Source organism: Lobosporangium transversale (assembly GCF_002105155.1).
Source record: "Lobosporangium transversale strain NRRL 3116 chromosome Unknown BCR41scaffold_43, whole genome shotgun sequence".
NCBI classification, from domain to species: domain Eukaryota; kingdom Fungi; phylum Mortierellomycota; class Mortierellomycetes; order Mortierellales; family Mortierellaceae; genus Lobosporangium; species Lobosporangium transversale.
Window position 1 is genome coordinate 315,627 of NW_019029021.1, and position 12,941 is coordinate 328,567.

Below are 12,941 nucleotides of genomic sequence, written 5' to 3' on the forward strand. Positions count from 1 at the left end.
CCATATCCATTTTTTTTTTTTTTTGCATAGCCCAATAAACAGCCAATTATGCTCACTGCATATGTATAAACATAATATGATGTGAAAATACTTTAATCATGGCTGTATATTTTTCCTTTTTCACCACCCCTCGCCCCCCACCATGCAACCTCGCCCTCTTCTTGGGCTCACAACAAGGCCATAGTTTTCTGAGAGCTTCATTAAGAAGGCTGGTCTTTATCCTTTCTACAACTTACACACTATTCACTGATGAAGATGTAAGGTTTGCATGATCTCAGATGCTGTGCTAGAATTACTCCTATGCCTTCATATTCATATGATAAGTGCATCAATTCGAATAATGACATTCAGAAGTTCCGAGTGGATCTGCACCATATTTCGAAAGCATACTCTGAAGCGCCTCTCGTGCCACTTGATCATCTTCTTCATCTGCGCCACCATCATCTCCATATTGGCTCCAATCATCCTCTTCCTCTTCACTATCATAATATATATCGTCGTCTTCCAACTCGCGGTCTTCTTCCATGTCGCTATTCATGGCAACCTCGTCTTGATCATACTCAAGTTCGTATAAATCTTCATCCTCTACGATATTAGCACTAGAGTGTTCTTTGTCCACCATGACAGCGGGCTTGTCATTATCATTGCCAACCGTATTGGCATTTGACGAGCTACCTGAACCAATATCGGATATTTGGGTATTGCTCAGTGAGAATTGATGGCTGGAGGTATTTGTATAAACACTAGCTCTGCGATTTGACGCAATTCCCGGGTAGGAATGCAACTCTCTGCGGCGTGGTTGCAATAGCTCCAAGTCAGCATCATCCAGTATCCCCGTTTTCGTGAGCTCTAGCATGTTCACAAGAACTCCCTCTTCCAGCTGAAGCTTCAAAATCTCTTTGTGCAATGCGGTCCCAAGTGCTTCTAATGTTTTTGCCTCCTGTTCAAGTTCCGTTTGAAGTAATGTTTGCAGGTCCCGAACAGGTAGTGGACGCATAGCTAGTTGCGCTATCCTTTGTGTATGCATTTCCTGATTCTTGATAAGCATTTCAATGTCCTCCTCTCGGATAGTTGCTTGGGCAAGCCCATATGTTTTTAATCGCCTACCAGAAGGTGATGTAGGCTTCCACATTATAGGCGACCTTTTTGGCTTCAGTGACGTGTCCTTTTTGGTTGTCTTGAGCATGGTGATACGATTTCTGGATGACGGCGCCCTAGAGCATGATTTATCATAGATACTCTTAACGGACTTGTCTCGTCTGCCAAGAGCATTCCGATTATTCATTTGTTTTTCAGTGGCGGCCAATGCGCCACTCCTCCGTATAATGCCGTCTGCTCTCGAAGCAGGGACAACGATACGTTTCTTATAAGCTGGTTTCACTGCTAATGGCTTTGGCGTCAAGGGCTGTAGATCTTCCTTGGGCTGCGTTGGCGATGAAGGATTACCTTCCTGGTCTTGTGATTGTGTCATGGTTGGCAATGTGGTTAGAGAAGAAGTCGGAGGCAATAATGGCAATTGCCATTGGTTGTGGCCACCAACAGGAGGCGTGTGAGTAATCTCTACAACTCCTGCATGGTTGCTGGTTGTCGTAATTTCGACATTGTTGGAGATATCTTGTGCTTCTTGAATCATCGAGCCATCGGAATTAAATTCTGTCGAGACTGAAGCATTTGTTGCAGCAATGCCGATCTCCTGGTTACCTTTCTCATTGTGAAGATCCATTATTTCTGCAAGAGATGAGATCGATGAGCATCATATGATCACTTTGTACGTAAATTTTTTCTAGGGGTTATTGCATATCCTTCGGGATGGTAAAAGCTTTCCATGCCTCTCTCTTTCTTCTCATCTTCAGAAAAACCTACAACCTTGAAAACGAAATGAAGCTGTTAAGGCTTCCACTACACTTGTTATCGATCTTCCATATTCTTGCAATAGCGTCTCCACTCCTGTCATATACGCACGCCCACCCGTTTGCGTTTTCACAGGGGCAGGAGCACTCAGAGAAGAGTGAAATACAGTTTCTATTACAGTCCCCTGACACCCAACAGATTCCCCTCGGTGCTCGCCAGTCACATTCCAAGAATGATATATTCGCAGGTCAAAAACTGCCCGATCAAAAACTTACTCTTCGACATCTATTACATCATGGAGGCCATCGATATCCAAAGCTTTTTCGCAGGATGGACCTTCAACCAGCAGATGTTGCCTTAGCAGAACAGCTGACGGGTGAATCACTTGCTTTCCAACTCAAAGTCACTGCATCAAGCACACTCAAGCCTCGTGATCAAACCTATCGAAGCCAGGGCTTTCGCTCCCCAGGATCTAGTATAGGACCAGGATCATGGACAAAGGAGATTATTGCCGCACCAGACGTCACCGACAAGGAGACTATAATCCAGCTGGGAATGATGAATTATAATTCGTATACAGAGGTTGCCAGTCCCGGATGGTATGATCTGGGAGGTCACTGGAGTGTTGTAAGTATATTATAGTTCGTAATAGAGGGAAAAGGGCTCAATACAGCACTTTATTAACAGTAGATGCTACACTGGATGTTGCAGAACTCGACTTTTGGATGGGAAGAGGATGGTCTTCGCGGACATGTGTTCGTCTCTGCAGACAACTCGACTCTTATCATTGCCATCAAAGGCACTAGCGCTGCTTTACTTGGAGGAGGAGGAGGCACCTCGGCACGTGATAAAATAAATGTGAGTACACTTTGATTAAAATTTTCTTTGTCTGTTCATGGTAACATCTTGGCTAAAAAGAAACCCTATTTATTCTACAAATAGGACAATCTGTTGTTTTCGTGTTGTTGCGCTAAAGTGGACCGAACATGGAGGCCAGTGTGTGATTGTAATACTGGAGGTTATCAGTGCGATCAACGATGTGTTGAGAATAGCGTCAGTAGTGACGATGTTTATTACAACATTGCCATGGTGAGTGCAGTATATCAATCTATTTTAGTGAAAATGAATAGTCAAAAACAATCCAAGATCTAACAGGCAACTTTATCATGCATACAGCTATTACTATGGACAGTTCAGGATGAGTATCCAGAAGCGAATGTTTGGTTGACTGGACACAGTCTAGGAGGAGGTTTGGCAGCCCTTCTTGGACTGACTTTTGCTGTTCCAACAGTGACGTTTGAGGCACCGGGTGACCGGCTAGCTGCCCAAAGGCTGCATTTGCCCATGCCTCCTGCTATCGACTGGGATGATCTTCCGCTTTATCATGTAGGCCACACGGCAGACCCAATCTTCTTGGGTGTCTGCAATGGTCCTTCCAGTGCTTGCTATTATTCAGGATTTGCAATGGAAAGGTAACCGTGGTTGACAAAGAGCCAATGACTCGTAATCAACAATGCTTGGAATGATTAGTAACAAATTCATGTTCGAACTTACTGTGGATACCTGTGTCTCGATTTCAAAAATTTTAGCAAATGCCACACTGGGAGGATGTGTGTATATGATCCTGTTAAAGAAGACAACTGGAAGGTAGATATTCGCACTCACAGATTATTTGACACAATCGAAGGTGTACTCAAGCTCAAAGATGTTCCACCTTGCAAGGTTGAAAAAAAATGTGTAGATTGCGAGATGTGGTCGTACACATAGAGAAGTTATGCGAATCAGTGTAATGATCATAACGGAATAGCCCAACAAACCTCAATAAATCCCGAACAAACATCCTAATGAGTTTTTAAACCATGATAAGTAAAGCTGTCAGAAGTCAATTGGACGCGCAGGGATATGGCGCCCATTGGCCGCCACCATTTTTGGATTGCCAAACTTTACAAACTCACTGTAGAAGCAAACTCAGGAGCAATTGTATACACAGTCGAAGAGGTGATCAAGACACGTGGCGTCCATATGCTCTCTTGCCAGCTGATGATCTTTCTCGATTTCTGAGTTATTTCTTTTTTATAATCTCTTCTCTCAAACTTTTCTCATTTACTGTTGCTACTTCCAAATGCGTTCTGTTTTTCAATCAAAAACTGTAAAAACGGAGTCTTCATCTGAATCTACATCTCAACCTGAGGCACTTAACACTCAACACTCGGAACCATTGCCAGATGCTAACATGTCTGACAAAGAATTGCCAATAATGGAGCAAAGCCCTGATAAGGACGAGCAGGAAGACGAGTTTGAAATCCCCCCTGAGCCAGTATGTAGTCGTACAATAATAACTGCGTAGACTCCTTTTTATGCAGAAAATGAACGTTTGCCACATTTTTTCGTGTCTTCACTATGACGAATAGATTCGATGGTTTCATGCTGTAGACTCACCTTTGACAAAACCCAACGAGCCCAAGAAGAATCCAAAAACACCTGCACCTCCGAGAAAACCTGCAACAACATGGGTACCATTCAGCATTCGAGATTCAGGTGCACTTGAACGGGCTTTCCAACTGATCCAGCCTATGCGAGAGGAAAGAAAGGCCCCGCTAAACATAGAAAGCGCTATTGACGGAGGTGAAATGGATGATAATCAAAACTCGCCTCTTAGCAATACCCAGCAAGAACCACTTCTCATTCCTTCAACAGCTTCTATGCCGGAAGGATCTGAGGCTTCTGCGACAGCTTCGACAGTCCTTGTTAATGAGGATCATTTGTTTGAAGTGAATATCAATAAGATGGAAATCAAGCCGGTATGTCTTAATATGTTGTACCTCTTCATTCTGTCACAAGGAAGCTCGCAATGATCTTCATATTGACCCTCCTGAATACCTTTCAAACATGTTAGGTCTACTGGCAAGGACCAACGTATGAAGTTAGAAGAGCTGTATGGTTTTTACAATACGATGGCAAATTCGTCCCGTGTGAGGCGAATCTCTCGCAGCAGATCGAGTATGGATATATGTAAGTGGGAAAAACTAAAAATATTATAATCTTTGATAATAAAAATGCGTGCAGCTTATATTATACCTTTTTTTTTTTTTTTTTTTTTTTTCCTTAAAGTAAACATCGGCCTTGGATAATCACTCCTCCGATATTAGATGCCAATGGAAAAGAAGTAGTCGAGGACAAGCCCGAGAAAAGTTGGGCCCTTTTAGGCAAATATATTTCACAATATGTTGTTTTCTCAGATGCTCATCATGCGTATTTGCTAAGGTTTGTTGGGAAACATATAAGAAAGAAACAGATTTGTTAATGAAGTTGTGTTGAGTCAAAATACTAATATGGAGCAAGCACACTTTAACTTTAGCGATGATTTGCGAAGCAAAGTCGCAAAGACGATCTTCACTAAAGTTTCACTTCAAACCACTTTGGGAGGTACACATCTTATCCGGGGTTATGACGAGGTCGAAAATTTCATTTCCAAGAAGGCATCAGAAGACGCATCTCAGAAAAAGAAGGAAGGGACCGAGCCCAAGAGAAAAGAGACCTCCGAGGTCCAAAAGAAAAGGGAGGTGGCACAGAAGCTTAAAGAAAAGACTAAACGTTTAACAGAAGAAGAGAAAGACAGCATTCAAGAATCCCATGAGATTGATGATTATTCCAACGAAGAGGATGCTGAAGTGCGCACTATCGATCACTTGGTACTGGTGATTCATGGTGTGGGACAAAAGCTTGGCGACCGGATGGAAGCCATCAACTTTATTCATGACGTTAATGTGATGCGAAGGACTATGAAAGAAACAGCCGCAACTTTCATTCAGAATACACCTAATAGTGCAGCTCCTAAAAACCAGGTTGTAGCAGACAGGAGCAGAGAGGCGCCACCAGTAGCGGCCTCAAAGAATCCATACTCTATGCCGTCAGGATTTGGTGTTCAGGTCTTACCTGTCGAGTGGAGGAGACAAATTATATTTGGTATGGCAACAGATGACGGAGAAATCCAACGAGACTTAAGCACACCAGAAGCGGAAGAGGGCTGCCCAACTATGGAAGATATCATGCTTGATGGAGTACCTTCGATTCGTATGCTTGCATCGGATGTATTGATGGATGGTAATCACTTCATTTTTTCATTTTTTATTTTTATTTTTTCATTTTTTATTTTTATTGTATCCTGTTTCTTGCCTCATATCATCCATTCATCTAACACAAGTTACAACATCTAGTATTGCTCTATATGACCCCTAGCTATAAGCGTAAGATGATGGAGGTTGTCACTACTGAGCTCAACAACGTCTATAGGAAATTTATCCATCATAATCCAGATTTTCTCCGCCGCGGGGGCAAGGTTTCGATCCTTGGACACTCTTTAGGATCGCTCTTAGCTCTGGATATCCTCAACCATCAGCCATTCAGCCCAAATCACTATCAACCAGTCCCTTCCTCGCCTGTGTACGAAAAGTTCATTTCTTTTGATCGGGGAAGCATCAACCCAGTAGCATTGGACTTTCCGGTCACAAATTTTTTTGCCCTTGGTAGTCCCATCGGATTATTTCTTCTTCTCAAAGGTTGTAAACTGGGTGCAAGGTTATCAGACGGTAGCACAACAGGCGAGTCAACATTATCACCATGTTTTCGGCCAGCAGTTGAGAACTTATTCAACATCTTTCATCGATCAGATCCAGTTGCATATCGCGTGGAGGTAATAGGCTGAGTCTCCGTGTAATGGAGTGCTGCTCAAATCAATCAAACAGGCTTGTGACTTGACCATATCTTTCTCATTTTTCTCATCCTCCTTTCACTTTCCCTCCGCAGCCTCTCATATCGCGTTCATTTGGCTCAAAGACACGACCGGCTCTTGTTCCGTACCATAAAGGTGGCCTCAAAGGCCTTCATATTGGAATTCAGGACTTTAGCAATGATCTTGCTAACCGTGCCAATACTATGATGGAATCTGTCAAACTTGGTATCACCACATCCGCTATCACTCGGGCCCTCGGCTTTAAGACTAATCCAGTCGCAAATGCTGCAGTAATACACAATGCCAAAGCACAGGGATCTGGAAGCATACCGGGGCAAGCAAGTGACACGGAGTTGACCACAATCGTAGACGGAGGCGAGCTGACGGAAGTATCTACAAACTCAAATGGCAACACTACTCCTCGAATGACACCAGAGATGTTCAGTGCAATCAGCAAGGCGAAAGTGAGGGCATTGAACAAAACTGGACGCGTAGATTGGTGCTTGCAGGAAGGAGTATTTGAAAATGCGTATCTATCAGCACTCTCTGGTAAGCTCTAGTTGACATGTCAAAAGCTTTGCTTCTTCAAAGAAACATGGGAGCTAACCCTTTTTTTGCTTGTTTGTCTATGATAATTTTTTAATCTCTAATAGTTCACATGCAGTATTGGTCGGATAGTGATGTGGCAGCATTTATCATCCGTCAGACGTACGACATGAACCAGTAGCCAATCGTTTTCTCTATAAAACTCAATGATTATACATGCTCTAACTGAATTAGATGCAAAATCACTCGTCACGATCGAGGATGCTTTTAAAATCGGTACAACACATCTAAGCTTTTTATTTGTCCCTTGTGCCGTTAATGCTCTGATTTTCAGTCATATTTGTCAGCGATACTCTATCTCTTTCACTTATAATAGTATTATGATATTACTATAAGTGCATAACAAAATAAGATGCCATAAAATCTTCGATAGATAGGCTCACTGAAACAGCTTTCTTGAGCCCTATACTGTAAATGTGTAAGCTTACAGGTCGATTGATAAAGCTTTTATAGATGTTACATTTGAGTTGTTTATCCAATATCTTTTTTCAGGTGGTTGCACTTTTTTTCCAAATTGCAGTCTTTAAAAAACGCTATCTACTATATGTTACCTGGGTACTATAGTAATTAAGGATACGATGGTGATACGATTATACTTTTTTATGATGCCTCATTCCCCTTCCTCTTACACTTCATTTTCCTGTCTTTTATGGCTATCAAGATACCTTTCATTTCTTGCTCCCTCTGTTTATTTTTGCGCAAATGGAAGTGATAAGGTTGTTGACAGAGTGAGCTCTATCGTTGATACTTCCCACACTATAGATATTTCTACTTCACTGAACGAACTCAGCGCCAACCAGCTTCCTCTGAGAGTACCTAGAAGGATCTGCGGTGTGCATTCTTATAGTCCAGTGGCCTAGGGCCACTAGTGCGTCTCTGTCTTCCTAGGGAAGGTGTACTGATCGTAATAGTGGTATGCAAGTGAATTACTAAAGAGCTGGGCTTCGTTCAATTTCTAACCATTTTTAAGATTGTGCTGTTTACAAAATTAACTCTCACTCATAGTCACCCCTCACTCCCCATTTATAAATGGCTGTGAATAAAGTAATGAAGCAATGCGACCTTTGGCTGTACTAAAGCATGTCTGTCGCAAAAACCGTTGTGGGAAAACTACGTAAGTAACCTCTTCTAAATCAATTGAAAATCGTATTTAAGTCAATGAGGGCCCAAAGTCATTTTAGCTGAACTACATCGAAGTATTTTGGGATTAGAAAAACGTTATAGCAGAGCATATTATGGTTACATCTTCCAAGGGCCTCAGAAAGCTATATCGAATGCATAGATCCCTATATGATATTCCCGATACATGGATGCTTGCAGGAAAACATATCAGGTTACGATGCAGAACTGCAAGTTAAAAAACAAATCACTCGACGCTTCCAAACTGAGAATCCAGACATACATGTATTTACTGCGCTTAACAAAAACAATAACGTCATATTAGGAGGCTGGTGTGACCCTAAGTGAGCCTATGGCTCCATGAGAGGGTGGTATACCAAAGCTAGCATTAAGTGAATGGACGCTCGCTCGGTTTCCAGCAGATATCATGGGCTGATAGTCATGATGCTGCGGAGTTACCTGCTTTTTGCCAGTCAGAACCTTCTTCCAACGCTGAACTTTGCCCTCAACCCAACGACCTATGATATTTCGTGTTGCCCTCTTCGGATCCAGAAAGTTCATACTGCATTCAAATCGAAGTAAACGAAAGAATCGTGCGCCGCTGTTACTACTGATTTTGCTTGAATTAATAAATACCCTTTTCTTGGTGTCTATATTGATGAAAGCGTCAGATGGGCTCAAAAGCGTGGCGGTGCCTTTGAGTGAGGTATAATTCTCATTCCTAATACCGCTTGAGCCATCGCAGCCGTTGCAATTCAGGGCAGTATTCTCTCCTTCGTCTTCAGTTTGCCCCAAAGTTTGAGCACGGAGGTCCTCTCGAATATCGAAGAAGAACCGCTCCCGCTTCTTTTTGGCATCATTCTGATGATACTCCAGACTTGCCGTATCCTTTTGACATTTTCCTTTCCAAGAGGCTTCGTGGGATATGTCAAATGGTTCATAGCTGACCTGGTACTCTAGTGACCATGGATAGTCCTGTAAAAAGCAGTATCGGGAGCCGTCTATCTGATGTATGCCTTCGTTGCGAATGTTAACTGAGCAGACTTTATCTAAAAAGTTCTTGAAGCCTTGATATCCCTTTTCATGTGGTGCTTGCGTGCGGGTCTGGCGTTCCTGAACTTTGGCTACTTCTGATTGGTAAACCCTCTCGACATTACTAGTCGCCATCAGCTCGCTCTCTAAAGCAGGGGCATTAGACAACATAGGCTGTGTGGATACCGTTAGAACTGAGGACGACTTATGCACACCATCATTCATATGAAAGGTAGAGTACCGACCTTCGATGCACCGTATTTTATGGGGCGCAATCGCGGCATTCGACATAGAGTTGATGACTATTTCCTCTAATTGAGGGCTCTGTAGTGTAAGGCCACACTTAAATTGATGCTGATGGTCTTGAGTTTGTGGACGAAAGACGACTCGATCCCGCTTTAGATCATAGTGATCGAAGACAAACTTGATTCCAATACGGCGAACATATTCTTGATAAAAAAATAATCGCAGAGACTTTGATGCAATGACCGTTACTAACAAAGGAGCTACGAGCGTACGCATGTAGGTGGAAGTGTTGTAAAGACTGAACAGGTCGAGTGTAGGAATAAACCCTAGAATGAGGCCCCATAATTCCGTTGGAAGCATACATTGGTAACTTTTGATATGAGTTTTTGCATGGTCATTAGTTTTATTTTTTGTAAGGGTGGGGGGTATTGAACGAGAATGTCTTGATACTGGCATCGTGCTCTTTGAGTTCTTGATGGAATGCGTGTTGCAAAGTAAAAAGGGTAAAAGGAAGGAAAGAACACAGAGAGATGAAAGGTACATATAAAAGCTCATAGGAACTGTAACGACACATGTTATATCTACACAGCGGAAAAAGTTGCGGCACTCCAAGGTAGCTTTGCTATGGAGCAAATAATCAAATATGCCAGCTATACACTACATTCCATGAAAGGCTGGACAACAAGAGCGATTAATTCAAGCCACGCGCGCAAGCACTGGCTATTGACTGGATGGGAGAAAAAAGAAAAATAGAAAAAAAAGAAAAAGGCACAAAGTTTCAAGGTTCGTCACCAGTCTGTGCATTACACAGACTGGGACTAAACTCAACGTTTTTCTTTTAAAGTCACACATACCGCGGGGGAATGGCATCTTTTCCGAAGCCCATAGTATGTCCTTGGTCCCAGCCTCTCGGCGAGTGTTGGTGCATTACACAAAACCACACAGATTGTTGACGAGCCTATAGGCGACTGTTCGGACTCCATCTGACACTGTATAAAGACCTGAACACTGCCACATGCTATTGACTACTCTACGTCCCTTAAACAATATTCTTAGCATACATCTGAACTTTTGCAAGGGATGTGTCAATACTTCGACAAACATGTAACATTTAATGGCTACATCACAGCCCTTGGATTGTGGAAGCGCTGAAAGTATGCGGAAAACGGGAACCATTTGTGTTTTTACTAGCAACAAGCGTGGTTTCAAAAAGTTTGCCCCAAGGAACAAATCCTATATCCTTGATTGCTCAAAAGAGACAATGTTGTCTTTTCTGCACCCCAAAAGCTCGCCATAATCCTATTGAAGCGTTCAGAGGCATTATTTGCCTCATGGTTTGAGGATTAGCAGACTTTCAATCAAGTTATATTGTTTTGAACAACACAGTAAATCCTGTCAATTCGAAGTAGTCCCTCTGGATGGCAGCAATCCAGGGGATGCTAATTATTTCCGCTAAATTGTGGTGAAATCAGAGCAGATTTGGAAAACCAACAAGCATCGAACAGTCGCCATAAACTAAGCTGGAACCAGTAATCACCGTTTATTTAAATAATAACTGCAAATTCAGAACCAGTCGGTTGGTGAAACCGCATTTTTGTTCCTCAAAGTTATCTGTCTGTTCGCTTTTTAGTTGGTCCTTTTCAATTACAAAGATTTTGTTAAGCAAACCATGTATATTTGAAAGATCTAACCAAGAAGAGCGAGCAGCACAGATCTCTGCTTGCAACAAAAATATTCGATTCCTGACTACATGAAAAAAAAAAAAAAAAAAAAAAAAAGATATCCTAGCCCCTCTGCTCAGACGTATATCGTGTCGACACACTTTGAAACCTTCATTCTTTCAAAATGCGCTTACGGCTCTTAATAGAGCTGCACTCACACTGCTTGGCATATCGCTCAGTTTGCTTAATGGTTCTGTTGGCAGGACTTGAACCCAGCAAGGCAAACAGGGCAATAAACGAGGTCGTTCACACTATCACCTTGACAAGCACACGCCAAAAAAAAATTCAAAACTGAAGTCCGCTCAGACAAATCACTAACAAGTTGAGACCCAGGCTAGGCATGCGCTTGAATCACTCTACTCTTAAGAAGCTGCCACCTTCAAGGCAATATTCCTTGGATATGTATAGTATGTGTTGGGCGAGCCTCAATGGGCTATGACTATTCACCTTGTGCCACCATTTCCTAAGCGATGCTTATTTCGATTCGTCATGGTGAATTGCTCAGCACAGCTATATTGTCCGATTTAATTCATATGTGCGAAAAGGCACTCGACGAAGAATTAGTGATCCCGACAAGCCAGCCCGAGTCAGAGTGATTTATGGATGGGGGAAACATTGCAGCGCTATTTTCATTGACCCCTACTTCTCCTACCTGCTCTTGCTGCTTCAGCTAATCATCTCATCTTTTGGCTTTTTTCTTCACGTCTCTTCTCAGTCCCATTTTCTGGAGTCCACACAACAGGTGCAGTGTCAACATGCTCAACCCGTCAAGTCTATAGCACTTTGAACTTTTCATCTTCGACCTGGTTGCACCAACCAGACATTTTACACACCTATAAGCGTTCGATCGAGCTCTGCGCCGCCGATGATCAGCTTAAGCAAAAAGAAGTGTAGTGAAGGCGAATTGAAGAAATCAAACTAATACGAACTTTATTTTTCTTTTTACTGTGAAATCCAGGACCACACCTCCAGCGTTTCTAAAGTTTTTTTGTCGAGGTATAACATCGCTGCGAACAACAACCAATCCACTATCTTATTAATTGTGTAAGCAAAACAAATGTCTGAATATAAGGCAGGACGCCATTATGATAGCTTGGATATGGGTTGACCTCAGAAGCACCAGCGCCATTGGATAATTGAAGGCAGGAGTTGCTTCTTGAAGTAAGGATCAAAGCGCAGGGTTATTCCAAAGATACACAAAAAAAAAGGGAGAAGATGTGAGGGAGGTGTGCAAGATTTTTTTTAAGTCCATGCTAGGATTAAATCTCACAATGCTTGAGAAATTCCAATGTTTATTTGCCAGAAAGGAGAATTTGGACTCTTCACTACCAACCTATTACAAGGCAAGCCTTGGCCAAGGTTGTCCACGGAAATTTAAATGATTCATTGAATGTAACTGCAGGCGCCGGCCTTCAAGGAAGCGACTAAGAATCCATCACTAGTCTGTCGGCGCAGGATATCCTATAAATATTAGAGTCCGCGGAAGAAGACCGAGTATCCATCGAATACTACTGACGTCATAGCCGCGAAGTAACTCCTGAGTCTTAGGCGGCCCTGCCTACAAGCGCCAGAGCTCGACTTGGTCATGGCTAGAGTTTCCAGTGGCCATGACTGGAGAGGGACCAAAGGAGGAC

At 42.6% G+C, this 12,941-nt stretch overlaps 4 protein-coding genes across 4 annotated transcripts; 2 read left to right on the plus strand and 2 right to left on the minus strand.

The window, feature by feature from the left end:
* Nucleotides 1–101: 101 nt before the first annotated feature.
* Nucleotides 102–1,744, minus strand: BCR41DRAFT_360543 (hypothetical protein). Its single transcript, XM_022025388.1, has one exon. The coding sequence runs from the start codon at nt 1,721–1,723 to the stop codon at nt 329–331; it is 1,395 nt and encodes a 464-aa protein (XP_021877851.1). The 5' UTR covers nt 1,724–1,744; the 3' UTR covers nt 102–328.
* A 91-nt stretch (nt 1,745–1,835) lies between these two features.
* On the plus strand, nt 1,836–3,685 carry BCR41DRAFT_360544 (Alpha/Beta hydrolase protein). Its single transcript, XM_022025389.1, has 5 exons — nt 1,836–2,478; nt 2,563–2,709; nt 2,794–2,940; nt 3,028–3,323; nt 3,441–3,685. The coding sequence occupies exons 1-5, from the start codon at nt 1,879–1,881 to the stop codon at nt 3,616–3,618; spliced, it is 1,368 nt and encodes a 455-aa protein (XP_021877852.1). The 5' UTR covers nt 1,836–1,878; the 3' UTR covers nt 3,619–3,685.
* Nucleotides 3,686–3,892: 207 nt separating this feature from the next.
* Nucleotides 3,893–7,543, plus strand: BCR41DRAFT_340533 (DDHD domain-domain-containing protein). Its single transcript, XM_022022195.1, has 8 exons — nt 3,893–4,168; nt 4,263–4,652; nt 4,748–4,863; nt 4,963–5,115; nt 5,210–5,955; nt 6,069–6,544; nt 6,658–7,132; nt 7,237–7,543. The coding sequence occupies exons 1-8, from the start codon at nt 3,974–3,976 to the stop codon at nt 7,308–7,310; spliced, it is 2,625 nt and encodes an 874-aa protein (XP_021877853.1). The 5' UTR covers nt 3,893–3,973; the 3' UTR covers nt 7,311–7,543.
* A 796-nt stretch (nt 7,544–8,339) lies between these two features.
* Nucleotides 8,340–10,112, minus strand: BCR41DRAFT_164379 (hypothetical protein). The gene is made up of 2 exons (XM_022019677.1): nt 9,586–10,112; nt 8,340–9,486 (listed from the first exon to the last, which is right to left on the minus strand). Exons 1-2 carry the CDS (start codon nt 10,040–10,042, stop codon nt 8,630–8,632), a joined length of 1,314 nt encoding a protein of 437 aa, XP_021877854.1. The 5' UTR covers nt 10,043–10,112; the 3' UTR covers nt 8,340–8,629.
* Nucleotides 10,113–12,941: the final 2,829 nt, after the last annotated feature.

Coding starts and splice junctions, on each gene's coding strand:
- BCR41DRAFT_360543 (XM_022025388.1), bottom strand. CDS start 1,723: ATGGATCTTCACAATGAGAAAGGTAACCAGGAGATCGGCATTGCTGCA.
- BCR41DRAFT_164379 (XM_022019677.1), bottom strand. CDS start 10,042: ATGCCAGTATCAAGACATTCTCGTTCAATACCCCCCACCCTTACAAAA. Junction 9,487..9,585: donor TAAAATACGGTGCATCGAAG/GTCGGTACTCTA, acceptor CCCCTGCTTTAG/AGAGCGAGCTGATGGCGACT.
- BCR41DRAFT_360544 (XM_022025389.1), top strand. CDS start 1,879: ATGAAGCTGTTAAGGCTTCCACTACACTTGTTATCGATCTTCCATATT. Junction 2,941..3,027: donor TTTATTACAACATTGCCATG/GTGAGTGCAGTA, acceptor TCATGCATACAG/CTATTACTATGGACAGTTCA. Junction 3,324..3,440: donor TCAGGATTTGCAATGGAAAG/GTAACCGTGGTT, acceptor CAAAAATTTTAG/CAAATGCCACACTGGGAGGA.
- BCR41DRAFT_340533 (XM_022022195.1), top strand. CDS start 3,974: ATGCGTTCTGTTTTTCAATCAAAAACTGTAAAAACGGAGTCTTCATCT. Junction 5,116..5,209: donor CATCATGCGTATTTGCTAAG/GTTTGTTGGGAA, acceptor CTTTAACTTTAG/CGATGATTTGCGAAGCAAAG. Junction 6,545..6,657: donor CAGTTGCATATCGCGTGGAG/GTAATAGGCTGA, acceptor TTCCCTCCGCAG/CCTCTCATATCGCGTTCATT.